The 15,992-nt window shown below is 41.6% G+C and overlaps 1 protein-coding gene across 1 annotated transcript; it reads left to right on the top strand.

Moving 5' to 3' along the window:
- Positions 1–5,404: 5,404 nt before the first annotated feature.
- On the top strand, positions 5,405–6,352 carry LOC118855114 (olfactory receptor 4D10-like). The gene has a single exon (XM_036765228.1). It carries the CDS (start codon positions 5,405–5,407, stop codon positions 6,350–6,352), a length of 948 nt encoding a protein of 315 aa, XP_036621123.1.
- The last annotated feature ends 9,640 nt before the right edge of the window (positions 6,353–15,992 follow it).

The raw sequence follows: 15,992 nt of genomic DNA, 5'->3' as shown, positions 1-15,992 counted from the left end.
TGATGCTTCAGCTTCCTCATCTGTAAAATAACCTGAAGAAGCAAATGGCAAACCATTCCAGTATCTTTGCCAAGAGAACCCCAAATGGGGTCAAGAAAAGTGAAACATAAATGAAAGCAACTGAACAACAACCTTCTGCCTCCAGGTCCAGAACACTATCCACTGAGCCATCTAGCTGCCTCATATGAATACATCCAAACATACATACACACACATGCTTCAGTGACTCAAGGATCCCTACTTTCATTGGTGTGGGAATTCCCTTCCTGGAAATGACAACCCCTCTGTGAGTTAGCAAATGGTCTATGAAAATTGTTCAGCTCTAAAATGAATTACCTATAGATCCAGAAAGGTGATGAACTTCTACAAATGTGGCTGGGCTAGTGTTATGGGGGGCTTGGGCGAGAGACACAGTGTATCAACAAGACTTTACTAGAAGCCATTCTACTTGGAAGGATGGGCCAGGGCTTGTGCTCTGGGGGAATAACATGAATGTAATGGAATCCAGGAACTTAGCTAGAGAATGTCAGCCCACGTGCAGAGTAGGCCCTAAGGGCCTCTTTCCATCTATTGCTCCTGATTCACCAGGTAAAAACTTGGGTATGTACTAATGTGTCTGTATTACATGAAACAAAATTGTAAAGTCTGTCAGGGAGGAATATAGCCCCCTCCACATTCTTCCAAGGAGGGCTTCATTTCTTATGTTTATATGAGTCTGACCTCCAACATATAGTAAGGAAATAAGGCATAGGAATAGGAACAGTGTATCAAGCACTAAAGATTCCTGGGTCCTAGTCTTAGTTTAGTTGAGGAGTGGGGAACCTGTGGCCTCAAGATCATATGTGGCCTTTTAGGTTCTTGGGTTCAGCCTTCTGACTGAGTCCAACTTTTACAGAGCAAATCCTTTTATTAAGGGGTTTTGTTCAGTGAAGATTGGATTCAGTCAAAGGGTGGCATTTGAAGACCTAGAGGACCACATGTGGCTTCAAAGCTGCAGATAAACCACCGCTGGTTTAGTCATTAAGAAGCTATTTGACTTTTGAGTAAAAGTTTCTGTCTTCCTAAGAGGAAGTCCCTTAATATCTATCATCTCAGTCTCCTCATTTGTAAAAACAAGTCCGTCAATACTTCTTATAACTTCCCTTATGGAGTTGTTATGAACGTGAAATCAATAGGGAAACTTGCAAATGTCAGATAAATATGAAAGGTAGAAGAGGGGAAGGAGAGGGATGAAAGAAGGGGAAGGAAATGATAATGGAAGATGAAGAAGGTGATGGCAAAAATGCCAATTATATGACGGAGATGAAGAGGAGGGAGGGAGGAAAAAGGAGGAATGAGGAAGAAGAGGAAGGGGATGGAAGAAAGAACAAGAGGGAATGAGAAAATGGAAGGAGCAAGAGGAAAATGAGGAAGAGGAAGGAGAAAAAGAGAAAAGAAAGGGAAGAGGGGGAAGGAGAAGACAGAGGAAATGCGAACAAGCATAACCAGCCACAATCAAGGATCAGATTATCCTGGGAATGGAAAGGCTGAGGGCTTTGTATGGCATCAAGCACAAAGGCACAAATGGAACTGTCTCCACCCCTAGGCACCATGTAATGAGCTATTTATTGAACGCCAAGAGCACACTAGAGATCATACAAAGGTACTGTAGGACGCAGTCCCTGGATAGGTTTGATTCAAAGGAAAGGTCACTCAAAGTAATGGAATGGTTTCCTAAATGTCTGGGCAAGGACAAGGGAGCTAATAATCTCTAGGTGTCAAGAACTGAGGGTCCTTAGCTCTCTGGGGACCTCTGTTGGTCCCCAAAGGATCCAGCTGTTACAGAGAAACAAAGAGAAAAGAAAGAGGAGAGATTTTGCTCTTGTTAACTGGGCAGATTCAGGAAAACTTTCAGCAAAATGTCCAGGATTCTGCTATTGACAGCTTGAGGAAAAATCCTCCTGATCTCTAAACGTTCCCAGGTTTAGACCCAACTGTGAAAGGTAGGTCACTACCTTACTGAGTGCTCTAGGCACTCAGTAAATACCTACTGGATTGAATTAAATTGAATCCCTCTGCTTGAAGGTACAATCAAGAGAAAGGTCGGGTTGGAGAAAGCCTGAGGAGGAAGAGGGGAAAGCCTTTCAGAGCCCCCATGCAAATCCTTGATTTTACTCCTTTTCTCTCAGTCACAATCCCACTTCCAACCAAAGCTCTCATCCCACAGCCCCACCACCAACCTCCTCCAAGTTCCCCCAACTGAAAATACAAAGTAGCATCAGTCAGAACCTAAGACTAGACAGAATTATGTGCACTATGCTCAAGGAGAATTGTGCTTGTCTGTATGCGAGTGTGTATATGTGTATGCATGTGAGTGGGTGTGTAGGAGTGTGTGCTTGTGTGGTTTCTTCATGGATGGGGAATGGGGTAGGTTAATAGACTAAGTTCCTTGGTGAACCCAGAGTGAGTCCCAGAATTCTTCCACTTGACATTTTTTCTGAAACCCATCTATCTAAGTACAGCCCAATGAATGTAACTGATTCTTTTGATGGAGATTCAGGGCAATACAGCACGTCTGGGGCATGGTCATCAACATTTGCCCTTTGTATACAAGACAGGAAATGAAGGATGAATGGGAAAGAGTTTGGATTGAAACTGTTCTGATCTCAGGAGATCCTGGGCAGTTCCATTTTCAACTAATCATTCAATCCATCATGGGGCACTTATTAAGCTCCTACTGCATGTCATGTGTTGGGGACACAAAGTCCAAATCCAGCCGGTCTATGTCCCCAACAAACTTGCAAACTAAGTCCTAAAACCAACTCCTGACAATCATTTCTGGACAAAATACAAAATCTTTTTGGCATGTAAAGCCCTTCACAATCTGGTGTATCCTGAAGGACAGTGTAGTGGTCCATTGGTGAGAGCACCTGCCCTGTAGTCCAGAGGGCCTAGGTTCAAATTCTGCCTCAAATACTTACTACCTGTGTTGCTCAAGAAATCACTTAACCCTGTTTACTTCAAGTCCTTATCTTTAAAATGAGCTGGAGAAGGAAATGGTGAACCAGTTCAGTATCTCTGCCAAGAACCCCAAATGGGGTCACAGAGAATCACAGACAACCAAAATGACTCAACATCTGTTCTAGGAAAACTGACCACTATGCTGTTGTTCCACCATACAGGACATTCCACCTCCCACATATATGTCTTTGTCTGCCATGCTTGGAAAAGGTTCTCTCCTCACCTCTACCTCTTATAATCCCTAGCTTCCTTCAAGGCTCATCTCAAGAGCCATGAGGCATTAATTAACTCCCCTTGATTATTATTGTCCATCAAAAAAATTATTTTGGATTTAACTTTATTTGTATTTATATATAATTTATAACTAATTCCATTATTATATATTATTTAGATATTATATTTTTATATTTTCATATTTTTAAATTCAATTTACCCATTGCCATTCATGTTTTACCCCAGTAGGATGTCACTTCCTTCAGGACTTTTTTGGATCCCTAGTGCCTAGTATAAAGTAAGACATAGTGCCTGGCACACTGTAGGAACTTAATAATATAATAGCTGAATGAAGGAATGAATATTTCAAATAATTATGGTTAATAAAACCTCATGGTTCAACTAAACTACTGTCTGCTTTCTGCATGTGAACTGCACTCTGCTTCTTCTGTCCCTGGTCCCAAGGGGTTCTATATCCGTAGAATAAGCTACTTTCACCTCTTCAGCTATGGAATCTTCTTCCTTTAGAGTCACTTTGACAGATGAATGGAGGGTGGATTGGAGTGGGGACAGACTTGAGATAGGCAGACCCTCTAGAAGGCTATCACAGCAGTATATAATTGAGATGATGAGGGCCTACACAAGGGTGGTGGCAGTGGCAGAGAAGAAAAGGATACCTATATATTAGAGACTGTGCAAAGGTAAAATCGATGGGATTTAGCAAAAGAAAAAAATTGTAGGGGTGAGAAAGTGAGGTAATGACGATTACCCCTACCTTGAGAGACTCAGTGACTGGGACAGTGCTTCCACCCTCAGTAGCAAGAAGGAAGTTAGAAAGAGGGGAAGATTTTGGGCAAAATAATGAGCTCCATCTTGAATATTATGAATTTAAAATGTTTTGGGGACATCCACTTTCAGCTGTCCAGTAGGCACTTAGAGATGTGAGATTAAAGGATAGGACAGATGTTAGGGTTAGATAAATAAATCTGTGAAATATCTGGGGAGACATAATAATTAAACCCATGGGAGCTGATGAAAACACCAAGAGATGGTCTAGAGAAATAAGAAAAAGGCCCAAGACAGAGCCTCAAAGGACACCCATGACTAGTGGACAATACCCAGATGAAGATGCAACAAAGGAAAAGGAAAAGTAGCAATCAGGTAAAAGGATCAGGAGAGAGCAGCATAACAAAAACCTAAGAAACAGACAGTAACAAGAAGCAGACAGGGATTGACAGTATCAAAGGCTGCAGAGAAGTAAAGAAGAGTGAGGACTGATAAAAGGCCAGCAGGTTTGGCAATTAAGAGATCACTGGCAACTCTGAAAAGAGCAGCTTCAGTGGAATGAGGTTGGAAGCCAGCCTGTAGAGAGTTAAGAAGTAAGCATGAGGAAAACAAGTAGAGAACCCTACTGTAGATTGCCTTCTCAATGATATTAACCCAAAAAAGGGAGGAGAGATATAGGATAACATGTAGCAGGGTGGCTCCAGCAAGTGAGGATTTTCTGACAATGAGAGAGACATGTATGTAACAACTGAACTGGGAAAACTTCTCATCATGTTTTTAGGCACTAGAGAAGTGGCCAGTTACTACTGGGCTCCAGTAGATGGAGAGAGTGAAGATAAGTGAGAGTGGGGATGATAGGGAGGACAATTTGCTGGATAAGTCATTGTGGAAGGGCTTACTTGAGCACATAGAAGGGTTTGCCTTGTCAAGGGGAAGCACCGCTTCATTATATGAGATGGGGACTAAGGAAGCATCTGAGTGATGTGAGATGAAGGAGAGGGAAGAAGAGAGAGCTCTTGGTGAATGGCATCATATGAAAAAGTGAAATATGAGGCAAGGTTCTCAACTGAAAGTGTGCGGGAACAAAGCTATGGGAGGTTTGAGATTTGAAAAGACTTGGGAAAGCGCATGTGGTTGGGAGGATAGTGAATCATTTAAGGAGGTTTTTAAAGGATTGTTTTGCCTCCATGAGAGTCCAATTCAGATTATGTCATATAAATTTATAGTGGGTCCAAGTAAGTATTGTTTTCTAATTTTCTCAGCTTCATTCAGCAGCACACGAGTTGGAGTGAAAGCGGCAGATGGTGGCAGTAATTGAAGTAGGGGGATATCTCAGTAAATGTGTATATTCTTTATCATTTAATTCTTTTTCCCAAGGTGGCCAAGGAAGAGGAAACATGAGCTAATGGAGATGGGAAATCACACCAGGGTGAAGGAATTTGTTTTTGTGGGGTTTACCCTCTCTCCAAGTTTGAGTATCATCTTGTTTCTTTTATTATTGCTGGTATATGTAACAACTCTGCTGGGAAATCTTCTTATCATGCTCACTGTGACCTGTGAACCTCGCCTCCACATATCTATGTACTTCCTGCTCCGCAATCTATCTATTGCGGACATTTGCTTCTCTTCCATCACTGCTCCAAAGGTTTTGGTAGATCTCTTAGCTGAAAGAAAGGCCATTTCTTTCAATGGATGTATTACACAAATGTTTTTCTTCCACCTCCTTGGTGGGGTTGATATTTTTTCTCTTTCTGTAATGGCTTTTGATCGTTATTTGGCCATCTCAAAGCCCCTTCACTATGTGACCCTGATGAGTGAAGGAAGGTGCCTTGGGCTCTTGGCAGCCTCTTGGGTGGGGGGCTTCATACACTCCATTGTACAGATCTCTCTGTTGCTCCCACTCCCTTTCTCTGGGCCCAATATCATTGATAGTTTCTACTGTGACATCCCCCAAGTCCTCAAACTTGCCAGCACTGATACCTTTGTTCTGGAGCTCCTTATGATCTCTAACAATGGGTTCCTCGCCACAGTTTGGTTCTTTCTACTCATTGTGTCCTATATAGTCATCATAGTGATGTTGAGGTCTCACACAGGAGAGGGCAAGAAGAAAGCCATCTCCACCTGCTCCTCCCACATCACTGCGGTCATCTTGAATTTTGTGCCCTGCATCTATGTGTATGCTAGGCCCTTCACTGCCCTTCCCTCTGACCGGGTCATCTCTGTCACCTTCACTGTCATCTCCCCTCTCTTGAACCCCCTGATTTATACCCTGAGAAACCAGGAGATGAAGTCAGCCATGACAAGATTATGGAGAAGACTTGTCCCTTCTGTAAAGGAATTGGCTCCATGCTAACAGAGAACTGGAAAAGGTTGACTTGAACTTTATGCCCATTATTTGCAGGGGGTAAGATAGCATGAGAGGTACATTCTAGCAGATGTCTGCATCCTGGAGAACAGTGATGGGAGTCACCCTAAGTAACCAGTGAAGGCAAAGAGTTCGGGTTATTCCCAGCATGAAAAAACAAGGTACATAACAAGATGCACAGACACACTAGGCCCTCCTCCATACAAAGAATATTTATGTTAAAAACTAGATGTAAAAAATGGAAAAGTCAATGAGCTGGGAAGCAGGAGACCTGAACCTACCACTGACTCACCGTGTGACCTATGGCAAATGATGTAACCTTTCTGCATGTTATGGCTGCAGGAATTGGATGAAATATTTCCTAAGCTACCTTCCACCTCTAACATTCTGTGTTCACAAGTCCCTTCAGGCTCTAACTTTCTCAATTAATAATAATTGCTTACATTTATATAATTGGGAATTAAGCAGAAAAGCTCCTGATTTATTTGACAATCACCTTGAAGTCTGCCAATCAGAGAAAGGGCCAATCAGAGGAGTTCCATCTGTCTTCTCAAGAGAGGTGGGGGAGGAATTGTTGACTTCCCTAGAAGGTGTCTCTTTCAACCAAAGACCACATTCTATAATCTCATTGAGTTGATCACTTAGATGGAGGGCTCTCTGAATCAATGCACCATAATGGTATAGCACTATAAAATTTACCAAGCACTCAACACATTGTCTCATTTGACAACAATCCCATGAGGTAAGCACTCCAGTTATTATAATCATCCTCTTTTAAAAATGAGAAAACTTACTCTCGGAGAAGCTAAACAACATCATAAGCATGGGATACTTGAATTTCGAAATTGGGGGGCACCCTACAGGCCATCTAATCCAACCAGTAATCAAACCAGAATGTCCTCAACAGTATATCTGTACATACAGCCTTTCCTTGAAGACTTTCAAAAGGGAGAACCACTAGCTCCCCAAGCAGACCAGTGCTTTGTAGGACATCTCTCATTCAGAATTCTTAACCTGCTTTGTGTCCTCGACCTCTTTGGCAGGCTGGTGAAACCTTTAGACTCCTGCTTAAAGTAACATTTATAAAGACATTAAGTTAAAAAAACAAGATTACAAAGGAAAACAATTATATTGAAATATAATTATCATGACATTAAAAGTTTTGAGTTGATAGATCCCCTGATATTTATTCACAGACCCTACGGTATGTGCAGTCCTCTTGAGAACACCGTCCTTGATCATTAGGAAATTTTTCTTTACATTTAATCTAAATTTGCTTCTTCTCAATGTCCAGTCCCAGGTTATACAGATACTCAACATGAGAGATTTGACTCAAACCCTCTCCTAACACCAAGTTCAACTGCCATGTTAATGCTCTCTCACTTCATCAAAATCAAGAAATCTCAGAGTGAAGGGCATCTCAGTGGTCTCCTGATCGAACCTCTTTGCCACCCTCATTGTCCTCCACTAGCCACTCTCTAGCTGATCAACATACTTACTGAAATATGCTGCCTAGGACTAAAGGGGAGTCTGACCAGGACAGGCTGGCCCTGGTTTTTGACACTGCATCTCTCTGAATTAACCTAAGATCTCTTGGCTCTTTTATGACTGTTATGGCATATTGTTGACTCATATTGAGAACAAAGTTCCCCCCTCTCCTCCCGAAACTTTTCCACATGAACTAGCATCTAGCACTCTCCCCGACCTTACGCTTATGAAGTTAATTTTTCGCCCAATTTCATCTTGTGTTCTGAATGGTCAATATCTTTTTCGATCATGACTGTCAGCCAATATCTGGGCCTGGAGTTAGGAAGACCTGAGTTCTAATTCAACCTCAGACGGTAGCTTTGTGACTCTGAGCAAGTCACTCAATCCTTATTTTCCTCTTTCTTCATCAATAAAATGAGGATAATAATGCCACCTACCTCTCAAGGTTGTTGTATGGACCCAATGAGATAATAATTAGAAAGCACTTAGCATAGTGCCTCCTGGCCCTTAGGAAGGACCATCTAAATGGTAGCTGCTGCCGCTGCTGCTGCTGCTATTATATCTAAGCTCTTCCTCCTAGCCTTGTGTCATTTGCAAATGCAATAAGCCAAGACAAAAGGAGCTGCATTAGAAGGTCTCTAAAATCTCCTCTAGTTCTTCTATGTTAAGCCATCATTAGCCCATATGTACCACACTGAATTTTGAAAGGGACACTTCAGATGAAATTTTAAAATGCTGTGGGTCCTTTTTAATTTCTTCTGAGAATTGGATGCTAAATATTTACCAGAACATCCTACTGATCTTAATGTTCTATGATATTGCAGAGGATGGAGCACTGAACTTGGAGTCAGAAAGACCAGGATTTGAATCCTCTCTTAGACATTTATTAGCTGTATGACCCTGAGCAAGTCAGTCAACCTCTATTGGCTTCAGTGCCTCACTATAAACCAAAGGACTTAGACAAGCTTGCATCCAGTTCCAAGTTAAGGCTCTTATGATCCTATATCCTATATTCTAAGGTTCCTTCCAGCCGTTACATTGTACAGTGCTCTCTGCTAAGATCTTTTCTGGCTCTAACATTCCATGTTCTAAACTTCCTCCAAGATCTAGAACTCTGGGGCCCATGTGCTTTTCCAATGTTAACATTCCACAATCTAAGACTTGTCTTTGCTCACGCAGGACTGCAAGATCCTAGATTTAGAGATGGAAGGGAATCCTAGGAGACAAGGGTGAACTTTGAATCGTAGATCATTTTAGTCTATCCCCTCCATTCTATAGAAAAGGAGCCAGGTGTCACAGCGCACTCTTGTGGTCCCTACTACTGGGAAGGTTGAATGAATCACTTGAGTTCAGGAGTTCTTTTTTATTTTATTTGTTTATTAATTTTTTGTTATGTTTTGAGTTCCAAGCTGTCTCCCTCACTCACTCCCTCCTACCCTCATACCAGAGAAGGCCAATATTTGACACAGATACGTATATGAAAACATAGAGTATATACTTCCATATATCAGCTCTTTCTCTGAAGGTACAAAGCATCTTCCATCATAGGTCCTTTGTAGTTGATTTGAATATCCATATAACTCATTAGCTTAGTTGTTCACGTTTACTCTTCAAATAATATTCTTCTGATTATATGCAATGTTCTCCTGGTTCTGCTCATTTCACTCTTGATTATGTCAAGTAAGTCTTCCCACGTATGCCTGCTTGGTGCAAGGTTTGTTTCCTTTTTTGAATTTGGGGCATAGGGCATTTTGGAGAGAGGAGGTACTGGCAATTGTGATACCAAAAGAAAAGGAGAAAAGAAAGGAAATTGGGTCATTGGATTATTTTGTTTTTAATGCACACAGTAGAAAAGAGGACACAGACAAAGCAGAATAGTCTGGAAACTAATGTGTTGCATATTGTACTTTTTTAAAAGCAAACTATACAGTTTCATATATAATCCCCTTCCGTGTGTTGAAATAATTGTAGGTGTTATTGATTTTGAAGCCCAAAACGACCACGAATTAAAAATACTCCCCCCAAAAAATTAGAATAGTAAGAATGTTGAAATTAGAATTAATTAGAATAATTAAAATTTAATAATTAATTGAAATTAAAACAAATTAGAACTTGTGAGAACGTTTAGCCAATGGAAGAAAAGAGTTGGGGGAAGAAGAAGAGACCTTTTCCAATATTTGAAAGGCTGTCATATGGGAAAAGAATTAGATTGGTTGTCCTTGGTCCCAAATAACAAACTAGGAATGACAGATTGAAGTTGAAGAGGAAAATATTTGAGCTCCACATAAGGAAAAATGTCCTAACCCTTAGAGCTATCTAGAAGTGTACTAGCCTGCCTCAACAGAAAGTGAATTGCCCATCACCAAGTCATTAAGTGAAGCTGGGTGAGGATTTAGAGCCAAGTTATACAGTAGACTCAGGTGTGGCTTAGATGAGATGATGTTACATGACCCTTCCAGCTCTAGAGCCTACAATTTTAACATAATATCAATGTTTTTACAAATGTCAGCAGTTCAATATAGTCCCATTGAGTGTTTCCTAGCCAACTAGGAAAAATCGAGCCTTCACTGTAACCCAAACAATGTAATTAATCACTAAATAAATCTATACATGGTCTATTGAGCTGAATTTCTTGGCACTAATTTCTGTTTCTAAAAAGTGATTAATAAGTGTCCCTTGTTGCGTCCCCTGTGTGCTAAGCCCTAAGAGCCTGTAGAGCAGGCCTACTCCCAGTCCCAGCTCTGCCCAATGGCCCAATAGGGATGCAACCTACCTCCTCTAATTGCCTAGTGGCCTTGCTTACATCATGGCACAGTGCTCTGTGGAAGTCCTCCTGTCCTGGTTCAGAAGAACTGAACAGCAGAAGGGTTACCAGCTTCCTACCAGTCTGGGAAGGGTGCCAGTGTGCCAGCCAACCGTGAGTAGTTTCCAGGGCTGGGACCCCTGGAAGTGGTTATCTGAATGACTGAAAGACTTGTTGAAAGATTATATGTCTATGTGTGTATACACACACAAATACAGACAAATACATGTTGCTGTTGATGTTCAATCATTCACAACTCTTCATGACTCTGTAAGGCTTTTCTTGACAAAGATACCGGAGGGGTTTGCCATTTCCTTTTCCAGCTCATCTTACAAATGAGGAAAATGAGGCACACAGTGTTAAGTGATTTACCCAGAGTAATACTAGTAAGTGTCTGAGGCCAGATTTGAACTTAAGTATTCCTGACTCTGTAGTGGCATAATAGATAGAGTGCCAGGTCGGCAGTCAAGACGACTCATCTTCATCACTTAACCTGATGCTTCAGTTTCCTCATCTGTAAATAACCTGAAGAAGCAAATGGCAAACCATTCCAGTATCTTTACCAAGAGACCCCAAATGGGGTCATGAAAAGTCAAACATAAATGAAAGCAACCAAACAGCAACCTTCTGCCTCCAGATCCAGAGCTCTATCCACTGAGCCATCTAGCTGCTTCATATGAATACATCCAAACATACATACACACACATGCTTCAGTGACTCAAGGATCCCTACTTTCATTGGTGTGGGAATTCCCTTCCTGGAAATGACAACCCCTCTGTGAGTTAGCAAATGGTCTATGAAAGTTGTTGCAAGCATAAAATGAATTACCTATATAGACAGGAAGGTGATAAACTTCTACAAATGTAGCTAGGCTGGTGCTATGGTGGGCTTGGGGAAGAGACACAGTGTATCAACAAGACCTTACTAGAAGCCATTCTACTTGGAAGGATGGGCCAGGGCTTGTGTTCAGGGGGTATAATATGAATGTAATGGAATCCAGGAACTTAGCTAGAGAATGTCAGCCCATGTGCAGAATAGGCCCTAAGGGCCTCTTTCCATTTGTTGCCCCTGATTTAGCCAGCTTAAAGCTTGGGTATGTACTAATGTGTCTGTATTGCATAAAACAAAGTGGGTCAGGGAAGAAGGCCGCACCCTCCACATTCTTCCAGGGATGGCTTCAATTCTTGTGTTTATATTAGGCTGACCTCCAACATATAGTCAGGAAATAAGGCACAGGGAAAGTAACAGTGGATAAAGCACCAAGGTTTCTGGGTTCTACACTTGGTTTAGTCCAAGGGTGGAGAACCTGTGGCTTCAAGGTCACATGCGGCTTTTTAGGTCCTTGGGCTCAGCTTTTTGACTGAGTCCAAGTTTTACAGAACAAATCCTTTTATTAAGGGGATTTGTTCTGTGAAGTTTGGATTCAGTCAAAGGGCCGCACTTAAGGACCTAGAGGGATACAAGTGGCCTGGAGGCCACAGATTCTCCCCAACCCTGGTTTAGTTATTAAGAAGGTATTTGACCTTTGAGTAAAAGTATCTGTCTTCTCAATGCTGGCTGAGAGGAAGTCCCTTAATATCTATCATCTCAGTTTCCGCATTTGTAAAAACAAGTCCATCAGTACTTATTATAATCTCCCTTATGGAGTTGTTATGAAGGTGAAATCAATAGCGAAACTTGCAAATGTCAGATAAATATGAAAGGTAGAAGAGGAGAAAGAGAAGGAAGAAAGAAGGGGAAGGAAATGATAATGGAAGATGAAGAAGGTGATCGCAAGAATGCCAGTTATATGCCAGAGATGAAGAGGAGGGAGGAAGGAAAAGGGAAGAATGAGGAAGAAGAGGAAGGGGATGGAAGAAAGAACAAGAGGGAATGAGAAAATGGAAGGAGCAAGAGGAAAATGAGGAAGAGGAAGGAGAAAAAGAGAAAAGAGAGGGAAGAGGGGGAAGGAGAAGACAGAGGAAATGCGAACAAGCATAACCAGCCACAATCGAGGATCAGATTATCCTGGGAATGGAAAGGCTGAGGGCTTTGTATGGCATCAAGCACAAAGGCACAAATGGAACCGTCTCCACCCCTAGGCTCCATGTAAAGAGCTATTTATTGAACGCCAAGAGCACGCTAGAGATCATACAAAGGTACTCTAGGATGCAGTCCCTGGATAGGTTTGATTCAAAGGAAAGGTCACTCAAAGTAGTGGAATGGTTTCCTAAATGTCTGGGCAAGGACAAGGGAGCTAATAATCTCTAAGTGTCAAGGACTTAGGGTCCTTAGCTCTCTGGGGACCTCTGTTGGTCCCCAAAGGATCCAGCTGTTACAGAGAAAAAAAGAGAAAAGAAAGAGGAGAGATTTTACTCCAGGTAACTGGGCAGATTCAGGAAAACTTTCAGCAAAATGTCCAGGATTCTGCTATTGACAGCTTGAGGAAAAAGCCTCCTGATCTCTAAACGTTCCCAGGTTTAGACCCAACTGTGAAAGGTAGGTCACTGAATACCCTACAGTTGTGCTCTAGGCACTCAGTAAATACTTACTGGATTGAATTAAATTGAATCCCTCTGCTTGAAGGTACAATCAAGGGAAAGGATGGGTCGGAGAAAGCCTGAGGAGGAAGAGGGTAAAGCGTTTCAAAGCCTCCATACCAATCCTTGATTTTATTCCTTTTCTTTCAGTCACAATCCCACTTCCAACCAAAGCTCTCATCCCACAGCCCCACCACCAACCTCCTCCAAGTTCCCCCAACTGAAAATACAAAGTAGCATCAGTCAGAAACTGAGACTAGACAGAATTGTGTGCACTATGCTCAAGGAGAATTGTGCCTGTCTGTATGTGAGTATGTGTATGTGTATGCATGTGAGTGGGTATGTAGGAGTGTGTGCTTGTGTAGTTTCTTCATGGATGGGGAATGGAGTGGGTTAATAGACTAAGTTCCTTGGTTAACCCAGAGTGAGTTCCAAATTCTTCCAATTGACATTCTTCCTGAAACCCATCTGTCTAAGTGCAGCCAGCTGAACAGAACTGATTATTGTGATGGAGATTCAGGGCAACACAGCACTTCTGGGGCATGGTCATCAACATCTGTCCTTAGTATACAAGACAAGAAATGAAGGATGAATGGGAAAGAGTTTAGAATGGAAGTGTTCTGATCCCAGGAGACCCTGGGCAGCTCCACTTTTAACTAATTGGTCAATGAATCATGGAGCAGTTATTAAGCTGCTACAATACGTCATGTGTTGGGGACACAAAGTGCAAATCCAGCCAGTCTGTGTCCCCAACAAACTTGCAAGCTAAATCCTAAAACCAACTTCTGGCTGTCACTTCTGCAAAAAATACAAAATCCTCTTTTTGGCATGTAAAACCCTTCATAATCTGGTGTACCCTGCAGGGCAGTGTGGTGATCCATTGGAAAGAGTGCCTGCCCCGTAGTCTGAAGGGCCAGAGTTCAAATTCTGCCTCAGATACTTACTAGCTGTGTGGCCCTACTCAAGTCACTTAATCCTGTTTGCCTCAGCTCCTTGTCTGTAAAATGAGCTGGAGAAGGAAATGGTGAACCAGTCCAGTGTCTTTGCTAAGATAACCCCAAATGGGGTTACAGAGAGTCAAACACAACCAAAATGACTCAACACCTGTTCTAGGAAAACTGGCCAGTGTGCTGTTGTTCCCCTGTATACAACATTCCACCTCCCACACATGTGTCTTTCTCTGCCATGCTTGGAAAAGGTTCTCTTCTCACCTCCACCTCTTTTAATCCCCAGCTTCCTTCAAGACTCAGCTCAAGAGGCATGAGGCATTAATTAACTCCGCTTGATTATTAGTGTCTACCAAAAAAAATATTTTGGATTTAATTTGTATTTATGTATTGTTTATTTTTATTGTTATTTCTCTTTATTATTTCCATTATTATATATTAATTAGATATTATATTTTTTAGATTTTTATATTTTCATATTTTTCAATTCAATTTACTGATTGACATTCATGTTTTCCCCCAGTAGGATGTCACTTCCTTCAGGACTTTTTTGCATCCCTGGTGCCTAGTACAAAGTAAAACATAGTGCCTGGCACACTGTAAGAACTTAATGATAAAATTGCTGAATGAAGGAATGAATATTTCAAATAATTTTGGTTAATAAAACCTCATGGTTCAATTAAACTACTGTCTGCTTTCTGCATGTGAACTACACTCTGCTTCCTTCTGTCCTTGGTCCCAAGGGGTTCTATATCCTTAGAATAAACTACTTCCACCTCTTCAGCTGTGGAATCTTCTTCCTTTAAAGACACTTTGAAATATGAATGAAAGGTAGATCAGAGTGGGGACAGACTTGAGAAAGGCAGACCCTCTAGAAGGCTATCACAGTAGTGTGTAATTGAAGTGATAAGGGCCTACACAAGGGTGGTGGCAGTAGCAGAGAAGAAAAGGAGACATATATAAGAGATGGTGCAAAGCTAAACTCAATAGGATTTAGCAAATAAAAAAATTTAGGGGTGAGAAAGTGAGGTGATGAGGATTACCCATACCTTGAGAGACTCAGTGACTGGGACAATGGTTCCACCCTCAACAGCAAGAAGGAAGTTAGAAAGAGGGGATCATTTGGGGCAAAATAATGAGTTCCATTTTGGACATTTTGAATTTGAAATGTTTTTGTGACATCATGTTTGAGCTGTCCAGCAAGCACTTGGAGATGTGAGATTAAAGAATAGGACAGATGTTAGGGTAGAATAAATAAATCCAAGAATCATCTGCAGACGCATGATAATTGAATCCATGGGAGCTGATGAAATCACCAAGAGACAAAGTCTAGAGAAATGAGAAAAAGGCCCAAGACAGAGCCTTAAGGGAAACCCATGATTAGCGGGCAATACCTAGATGAAGATGCAACAAAGAAGAATGAGAAGTAGCAATCAGGTAGGAGGAGGCTCAGGAGAGAACAGCATCATAAAAACCTAAGAAAAGACAGTAACAAGAAGAAGACAGTGATTGACAGTACCAAAGGCTGCAGAGAAGTTAAGAATGAGGACTGATAAAAGGCCAGCAGATTTGGTGAGATGACTGGTAACTTTGAGAAGAGCAGCTTCAGTGGAATGAGGTTGGAAGCCAGTCCCTAGAGAGTTAAGAAGTAGGCATGAGGAAAACAAGTAGAGAACCCTACTGTAGATTGCCTTCTCAATGAGTTTAGCCAAAAAAGGGAGGAGAGACATAGGATAACATATAACAGCGTGGCTTGAGCAAGTGAGGATTTTCTGACAATGAGAGAGAGATGTATGTAACAACTGTACTGGGAAACCTTCTCATCATGTTTTTAGGCACTAGAGAAGTAACCAGTTACTACTGGGCTCCA

Source organism: Trichosurus vulpecula, chromosome 6 (assembly GCF_011100635.1).
Source record: "Trichosurus vulpecula isolate mTriVul1 chromosome 6, mTriVul1.pri, whole genome shotgun sequence".
Taxonomy (NCBI): Eukaryota; Metazoa; Chordata; class Mammalia; order Diprotodontia; family Phalangeridae; genus Trichosurus; species Trichosurus vulpecula.
The sequence above is the reverse complement of the archived record's forward strand: the minus strand, read 5'-3'. Positions and strand labels throughout refer to the sequence as shown.

What these genes read in the sequence shown, in the direction of transcription:
- LOC118855114 (XM_036765228.1), top strand. Translation starts at nt 5,405, where the DNA reads ATGGAGATGGGAAATCACACCAGGGTGAAGGAATTTGTTTTTGTGGGG.